This window comes from Seriola lalandi, unplaced genomic scaffold (genome assembly GCF_002814215.2).
Source record: "Seriola lalandi dorsalis isolate HSWRI2012SDOR001 ecotype SW California unplaced genomic scaffold, Sedor1 jcf7180002053014, whole genome shotgun sequence".
Classification (NCBI taxonomy): domain Eukaryota; kingdom Metazoa; phylum Chordata; class Actinopteri; order Carangiformes; family Carangidae; genus Seriola; species Seriola lalandi.
The window spans coordinates 15,135-24,371 of NW_019523567.1; the positions used below are offsets into that span (position 1 = coordinate 15,135).

The 9,237-nt window shown below is 41.4% G+C and overlaps 1 protein-coding gene across 3 annotated transcripts in view; it reads left to right on the forward strand.

The window, feature by feature from the left end:
• The window catches only part of st6gal1 (ST6 beta-galactosamide alpha-2,6-sialyltranferase 1), a 21,429-nt gene extending 12,527 nt beyond the window's left edge, over window positions 1-8,902 (forward strand). For all 3 annotated transcript variants that reach the window (XM_023400831.2, XM_023400832.2, XM_087172488.1), the window contains 4 exons: window positions 417-514; window positions 2,265-2,366; window positions 2,933-3,107; window positions 3,421-8,902. In XM_023400831.2, coding sequence (XP_023256599.1) covers window positions 417-514; window positions 2,265-2,366; window positions 2,933-3,107; window positions 3,421-3,692 — 647 coding nt within the window. In that variant the 3' untranslated portion in view covers window positions 3,693-8,902. The remainder of the gene's footprint in view (window positions 1-416; window positions 515-2,264; window positions 2,367-2,932; window positions 3,108-3,420) is intronic.
• The last annotated feature ends 335 nt before the right edge of the window (window positions 8,903-9,237 follow it).

Here is a 9,237-nt window from a genome sequence, read left to right on the forward strand (position 1 = left end):
TTTTTTTTTTTTTTGTGAGATAGTTAAAGCTGGACCGTGGAGTCGATCCACTGCTGCTGCTCTGTTGCTCGGGAGCCACAGGGATTTTGGTTTGTTACCTCTTGGTTGCCAAGATGTCCAAAATTAAAAAATGAACACCTGCAGCTCAGTTTGTCACAGCTGACCTTTTCCATTCAGTGAGTCCTAATTTCACGCTGTGTCTCTGCTGCCGCTGCACCCAGTCTTCTGTGACTCTTTATTCTTAAGAAGGATATTTAAATCTTTGAGGAAACATCTGGGCCTTTTCATTTTCACATGTACTGTGTGTTCGTTTTTTTGACGTGTTAATTACAGATGCAGAAACACAAAATGTGTCACATCAGCAGCTCAGGCTTCACTTCCTCTAAAAGTGTCTATGTGCTTATGTGAAATTACAGACTCTCATGACGCTGTGCTGCGCTTCAACGCTGCGCCCACCACTGGCTACGAGAAGGACGTCGGCTCCAAAACAACCATTCGCCTCATCAACTCACAGGTGAACACTAAATAAAGCCACAGCAGCTGTGAGTGAGTGAGTGAGTGAGTGAGTGAGTGAGTGAGTGAGTGTCATTAACCCTCGAACCCTCACTGACATTTGCATCAAATGTTCAGATGGAAAAAAAACAAAAACAAATAAAGATACTGGAGCTGCGTCTCTGATGAACAGGTTCTCATTAAGTAAAAGTAAAAAATAATCATACATCAGTTAAAACGACGCAAGATTGTACTTTCACCATCATTTTGAAGCATATCATCATCATCATAACAATTTATACCTGGAACCACCTGGATTCCTGTCTGATCTGACGGAGCCTGTGAGGAAGAATAAGATAAACTGAACAAATCCAAAGACTGGAGCCTGTAACTGAAGAGCTGAACTAAGGGTCTGAAGACTTTTGTAAATGAGATGTGATTCTTGATAAATTTGCAAAAATTTCTAAAAATAGTTTTTAACCTGGTCATCATGGATTATTGAGCGTAGATTGACAAACAAGTGATTCTATCCATTTGAAATTAAATCTACAACACAGTAAAGTGTGTAAAAAAAGTGCCGTGGAACAGAAACTATTAATCATCATGTCAGTTAAAGAAACAGTTTAGCCTTTTGTCTGTTGGGTGCTTTCCAAAAGATAAAGTCATAAAAGCAAAACTACTTTGTGGAATGTGTTTTAAAGCGGAGGGTTAGCGTCGCATAGAAACTGGCATCGGCTCTGTCTGTCCCTCATAGATACAAACCAGTCAGTTTAATCTGCACACAAACAGAAATGTACCACAGCCTGTGGTTTTAGGGTGGATCATGTGCTGGTAACAGTTTTCAGCTGGAAACATTTCCCAAAAAACTTCAGGACCAAATTGTCTGTAAAACAAAACCTTTAACTGATGCATTGATAGATTAATCAGTAGATGAATCGATATCAATATGAAGGAAAAAACATTAACCACAGTCCTGTAAACACGAGGACATGAACACATTCTTTATATGTGATACTATATTTGTGCGGTGGGTATTTTAATCCGCACATATGAACTCATGCTGACAGTCCTGGGAGGACGCAGCTGACCTGTTGCTATGGTAACCATTGGGTGTTAACTATTTTTGTCCTCATGTGTGCACGTGATTAAAAAAAAAAAGAATGAAGCGCTCATGTGTACATGTATAACTCTAACTGTGATAGAAGAGCGGCGCACAGAGCAGGAATGAAGGGCTCTTGTTTTAAACTGTAATCTGTGGGTGGCAGCGAGGCTGGAGAGGTCGATCTCAGCTGGGCCGGGGGAGTTTGACAGGTGAGCGTAGCAGCAGTGGAGATGAGCTGTTTGTGGGTGTTTGTGTTGCTTGTGGGTGCTGTTTTCACATGTAAAGTTTTACAGTGAAAACTCACTACAACAGAAAAATTTGGCAGCAGGACTTGAACACTTCTTGAATCATCTCCAGTATTCAAACCAGTCAGCTGTGGATTTATGTTCATATTGTTTCGTCCGTTACCTGAAAGGCGTTTTGTCACTTTGATCTCACTGAACACATCAGGGGTTTGAGGAAACTGTTTGTGCTGGCACAACGTTGGGCCAAGTGTGGCAATCCAGATATGACTGTGTGTGCAACAGCCGCTCCCACGACTTCATCAACTGCCACATGAGATTTTAACATCTGAACACTGTCACAGTTTAAGAACTGCCTCTCGATGGATCATATAGAAACTGTAAATATAATGAATTCGGTTTTCAAGTGAATGTTTATGTGTCTACAGGTGATGGCATCTGATGACCATCGTTTCCTGTCCAGTTCTCTGTACAGCTCAGGTGTTCTGGTGGCCTGGGACCCCGCCCCCTTTTCAGCTGATCTCACTCAGGTGATGTTCACATACTGCACACACAGGAAACAAGCTACAGGGTCACGATGGGTTGTTTTATAACGATTAATGAACGTCGTTGATGAACCAGCGCTACAAACTAACCGCAGCAGCACTGACTGACCGACTGAGTGATCATATTTCCACCACTTCTCAGCCGAGTGCTGAACCTCGGTCTACCGAGCCGCTCTGGTATCCCGGCTGTTCGGGAACTGCAGGGAAGAGGAAGAGCGCTTCCAATACACTGAGCCTCACCTCCAAGCAGAGCGAGCAGGAGAGAGGGAGTGAGAGAGAGAAGTCATCGCTAACGAGGCTTTGTACTAACGAGTATGATCAACTCTACATAACAAACAGAGCGAGTTAGACATGAAGACCTGCCTCTAATAAAAGTCTGTGACGTTCTGGAGTTGAAGTAAATAAAGATGAAACTAGTCGGTCCCTCCAGAAAGTCCTGATGTCGCGATCCCAATAATTAACGCAAATTCAACCAATCCCTTTGAATTCTGTGCTGGACATTTAATGTGTATTGATTGATTTCCAAACGATTCCCCCCCCCCACCCCACAGTGGTACAACAGGACAGACTACCCCATCTTCATCCAGTACCAGAGATACCGGAGGCTTCACCCTCTGCAGCCCTTCTACATCCTGCATCCTCGCTTCGAGTGGCAGGTCTGGCAAAGAATACAAGACAACATGGCCGAACCCATCCAGAGGAACCCGCCGTCATCTGGCTTCCTCGGTACGTGAAACATGGGCTCCGTCACCACTTCCTGTTTACTCTGATAACTCATGATGTATCCGGTGCACACCAGTAGATAGTCTTCTGGTTAAAGCTGCATCTGTTATGAGTTAAACTTATTATTTAGTTTTTTATTTATTGTCACAGCTGCATGATGGGATTCATTCTACAAACAAATCACTTTGATCACTTTCTGGAGCTTTAAAGAATGTATACTCAGTCACTTAGAATGAAGTCATTAATTTGACCTCAGTTTACTAAAGTCAGTGACTCCTGTGACATCACACCTCTTCTCCTTTTGTGTCCTTCGCAGGCACCGTCCTCATGATGTCTCTGTGCGAGGTGGTGCACGTTTACGAGTTCCTGCCGTCGCGGAGGAAGACGGAGCTCTGCCATTACTACCAGCGTTTTTACGACGCCGCCTGCACGCTCGGCGCCTACCACCCCCTCCTGTATGAGAAGAACCTGGTCAAACGCATGAACCAGGGCTCCGACCGAGACATCTTCACCCACGGACGCATCACACTGCCTGGGTTCAGCAAGGTGAACTGCACCCAGGCTGCCGGAGGTTCACCGGGCCACTGACTGAGAGGAGCGGTGAAGCTCTCTCTCACACACACACACACACACACACACACACACACACACACACACACACACACACACACGATGCAAAGCAGAACCCTGCATGAAGAAGACGACGAGGACAGACGCATGAAAACATTCTCACTGCCGAACAAAATGAACGCTGTGCCACTCACTATAAATATTACATGTTGTTACCACACACTGTAAACACTGAACACACACACACACACACACACACACACACACACACATATACACACTGGAGTCCAATCAACTGATAGATGTGCCTGCTGTTCACACATTCATATTCCACTGATCATTTTCATCCATGAAGCCTAAACTAAGACAAAGACAGAGTCTGAACCAGTGAGATGAGCAATCCTGCCCTCACACCTTCACCTCCATGTTTGACTTTTACTTTGAAAAGCTGCTCTTCCTTTGTTGGATGTTTGGATGACAGCAGCTTCACACTGAGCTCTGTTGTTCAGGCAGGAGGTGAAGTTTGGGTTTTTCACTGCCGACGCTGCTTCCTCCCTGTGAACATGTGATCACGCTGAGGACCAATCAGATTTAGTTCATAAAGACTCACACCGTGTGAAAAACACAGAATCTGCAGCTGCTTTTCTTGGCCCATGTGGGGGATTCTTCACTTCCCTGTTTTCAGGGCCTGAAAATCCCTCTTCCTGTGTCGTGTCCACCAGGGTTTAAACTGTGATGTGTGAGGAGGTTTGATGCTGTACGACAAAATAAATTCAGTTCACCTTCATTATACTGATGAACTTTCAGATCTCAAACTAAATCCAACTTTTCTAAACGACCAGAAACCCTGAAAGAAAAGATTGAACATTTTATTTTTATTTGATGTATTTATTTATTTATGTGTTTGTTTATTTATTTATTGGTAATTTGGGTGAAGTCGCCCTTTACTCCATGAAACAAAGTCAAAAAGACACAAACACAAAGCGACTTGAACTGAAAATTAAAATGTAGCAACAGGTTTGATTTTTAGGTTTAAGGTGAGACGCTGAGTTTAACCCCTGGTGTCCACGACCGCACCAGACACAGAATAAACATCCTGAAAATGGAAGTGAACTCAAACTATTATAGAAGATAAAATAGTGAAACTATGGAAATGTGCTTTTAAACCAGGTGGTTACAAGAGTCACAGAACTTAACGACAGCTTCTGCTTCTGTTTACTGTTCAGTTTAATAGACCTGGTGTGATGATCGATAAATCTGAGGCAGGAACAACTACAGTGTTTTCATTTTAAGCATCACTTTAAGCCTCACAGTGTGAATGAGTCATTTTCTGCCAAATATGTTTTACAGTAAGAAAAACTGCTCGTAGCGCTCGCTAGCTAACTGCTAACATACAAAACATAAAATATTCTTTTGTTTTATAAAGTTACAGGTTATGTGTTGTAAAGTTCCTGTGGTGGAAAGTGATGATGATGATGATGATGATGATGATGATGGTCTGGAAATTCCCACCTGTGTCTGTGAAGCTGAAATCCTGGTCCATCATCTCACCTGACTGGAAAACACAACAGGAGGACACTGCTCCTTTAAGAAACGTGCGGAGGGCAGGTGTAAAGACCACACACACACACACACACACACACACACACACACACACACACACACACCTGTTCATTGAAGAAAATACTGCCTGCAGACGACTCGACTCCCGACCTCCCACCTTCTGTCACCAGTGACCCATTAGACTTTCCCTTCAACAGACTCAAACACATTTTGTACTCGCTCTGTCGACCCTGTGACGACCTGCTCCCACTGCTCTTTTTATAGCCCTAGCACAGTGTGTATATATTATCACAGTGATGCCCCGGAGGACGCTCTGTAGTGTGATTCTGTGACTCGGCACGAAGCAGATCAGAGTTTTAATTCTACAAACCTTCATGAGACGCAGATCTGTTCAGAAAAAATGGACGACATGTTTGTAGCTTTTTTATTTGATTTTTCAGATACAACAGAGATACAGTTTTTTTTTTGTGAGATACATTACATTTGTTAAATAGCAAGAAAGTTTTGTGAGAAACAAGTTAACGTGAAATATTTCTTGTTAAAACTGAATCATTTGGTTTCCAATAATGTAAAAAATATCTTCTTAGAACACAAAACAGATCTTGCAAAAGTTTCTCAATATGAGTCGTTAGCATAAATGAAATTCCTGTCGATGTCTCAGACGTCACACGACGTCATGATGTTCCCACGGTGGGGAAAAAAACTTCCACCAATCAGTGGGATGTTGAGAAGGTTTTTATGTCATTAAGTAACGTCCAGGACGCGGCTGATGCTAACTAAGCAGAGGGAGGCCGCACGCGCAAATATTTTTTTATCTCGTTATATCGAGATAACAAGCTTTGTTATCTTTAGATAAATAAAAACATTTGTGAGTGTGACCTTCCTCGGCTTCTGTAGCTTCCATCATTTCACTGGCTGGTTTAAACTCATTCTCTCTGGCAGAGCAGTTTTATTCTTACAGCCGGAGTTAGTGGAGGAGAGGAGCTGATATCTTTAAAAGTTAAAATGTCTAAATGAAAGATAGAAGGAAATGATCACAGCTCCCACAAGGATTCCTTCTCCTCTGTTTAAATTCTCCAACTGTGACGTGTAATGTTTGAGGAAGTAAAGCTCCTGCCTGTTGTGTTGCCAGTGTTGTCACAGTAGAGAGCGACCTCGGGGCACTCTGACTTTTACTCTGCTGTTACTGACGCATGTGAACCAGCTGTAAAACCTTTTCTCCAAACTAGTGTAGCAACAGGAGAAAAAACAATCTAACTACATCTCTGATTAACACAGAGATTAACCGCATGGCTCGAACGCATCGTTTTTTGTTGTTTCTTTTTCTCACAGAAGGCGACCGCTGATGTGAAACATGGTTATTGTTATCGGTGTCATCACATGTGAGCCAGGTCAGGTGCATGCAAACAGAGACAATGAGCCTGGATTAGACAGAGTGGATGGATTAAACTGGATTATCAAATCCCAGGCAGAGTCCCAGACTCATTGCTCGTCAATATGTTTTGGTTATTTGATTAATTGCAGATTTGTTCAGGAAACTGAACTGAGGTCAGATAAAGCTGGGCAGACACTGTGTGATGATCTTGTGTGGTGTTTTAATCTCCCTTTCTGCGCAACCACAACAAACAGCTTCTCTTCCTGCAGAAAACACAGACAGAAAAATGCAAAACGTAACATGGATCTGATGATGGCGAGATGCAAACAAGAGTCAAATGTTGATCCAAATGAACAAATTCAAACCAAATCCAGTAACTTTTCCACTTCTGCCAAATGTTAAAACCTTTTATTGATTCATTTTTTAAACGTCCCGTGTTCCCGCTCTTGTAAATTTGTAAACAAATGGATGGAAATGCACTTTGTTTGGTTTCTTTTAAAAGTCAACCAGAGAGGAGCCTCTTTTCTGATTGGCTGACTGTTTTCTGAGTGATCCAATAAGAATATAGCAGATTTCAGGTAAAAACACTCAGAGAAACCAAGGTTTGGATGGTGGGTCCAGGTGGGCGGGGCTTGGTGACTGCTTTGTTGTGACATCACAAAGTTCCAGAAGTCCTGACGGCTGGTTTTAAGGCTCAGTTTCTGAATACAGGCTGTGTGCATTTCTCTGTGGACTGAGGCTTTGATACTTTCACAGTATTAATATAGAAGCTAGAGCTGATCTATAATCTATAATCACACTACACATGGACACAGACCTTTACACTGGAGGAGCTTTAAATTGCACAGTGTCCACCCGGCTTCATGTAGCTGCCTTGACTTGTCGTGAACGCCTGTGTTTATTATTTTAATTTATATTGTGCTGCACATTCCTAAACAAAGATGTGTTTAATCAGATTACCACAAACTACCTGACACAGAAAGCCTCCTGGGAACTGCAGGTGTTAATCTGAACTGGTTGTACTGGTTGTACTGGTTGTACTGGTTGTACTGGTTGGTTTCTGAACGAATCAAGAGCTCGAGCTCAAGTCTCCCAAGAAACCCCGCCGCTCCGCTGTTGTTTTTCTACTCATTTCAGCCTCATGTTTTTTTACCAGAACTTGTATTGTTTATTCAGGAGGCGAAACACTTGAATAATTGATGTCATTGCGTTTCAGAGGAGAACATTTTCTCCCTATGCAGTTGCACTCTCGTCCCAACTCCTGCTCATTTAATTTCAGCCGTCACCGACAGTTTATGTGAAAGCTGTTGACATTTTTATTTCAGCTTACAGATGCACTTTGCCTTTGCTTTGCCTTTCCCCTCTTGGTTTCTGAGAAGGTTGGTTGCTAAGCTGTTTTATTGTGGTTTCATGCAGTTAATGTATTTCTGTGGCACTGAACACTTGTCAGTTGATATGAGAACAAAAATATCCTAGAAACATACAACTGATCGTAGTGAGCGTTTCATATCGATGGCAGGACATGAACAACATGTTAAAGCTCGAGTTCAGTTTTCCTGAAGTGTAAATGCCAAATATACAGTTTGCTTGTTCCTAAGTGAGTCCACATTTTTAACTTGTGTTATTTCTATTAAATGTTATTTGGGCTACATGATGTAAAACCTGTGTAATAATTTCATACAGTGGTTCCCAACCTGAGGGGTTCAGGATCCTCAATAGGGTGTAATTTCCGGCATCTGGCATCAGCTGCTCTTTTCTTCGTAGTGGATGAACCTGCAGAAATGACTCAGGGCTGAAAAAGTCCACAACCCTCTACAACTCTAAATAATGTAAATAATAAATAGATCATTTACATATACGTCTCCTGCCACTGATCATCAATCAGAGATAATGCAGTAAAAGACGGATTTTTTTATTACACTTAAAAAGATTAAGTTACCTTTAGTTGCCATTTTTAAGTTAGAACAACTTCATAAAATGAAGTAAACACAATGCTGCATGTATCAGGCTGTTAATGTTCCAATCAGCATCTGGTTCTGTTGGATGATATTATTATTATTATTATTATTATTATTATTATTATTATTACTGTGTTTTGTATATTCCTCATTGTGTTACAAGTGTTTACACAATGTTTGGTTAATGACTTTATGTTCCAGGTGGTGCGTCAGCCATTTAGTCTGTCAAAGGAGGATGAAGTGAAACACCTCTGGATGTTCGGATGCAGAAAATACGTGTATTTAAAACTTTAAAACTGAGGCCATAGATCAATAAAGAACTGAAATCAAAAGGACTCTGGAAATCATTCAAGTAAAAAGAGACTTATGCAAAGGATATACAGAAAGTTATCAACATAAATAAAAACAAGTCAAACAAAGAAAGTCAGTGAAATACAATGTATGTAATTCCTTTTTATGTTTGCATTTACTTTCCATAAACTGTACACAGAGGAGGATGGGATGCCCCCTGCTGGTCATGCTCATTGATAAATTGAATTGATTGTTATTGATAAAATAACTTGTATGTCAGTACATAATATATACATATATTGAAATGCTGAAATAGACTTTTGATTTTATATAGAAAACTACTCCACTTTCATAAAATACTAGCACAGTCCACTAA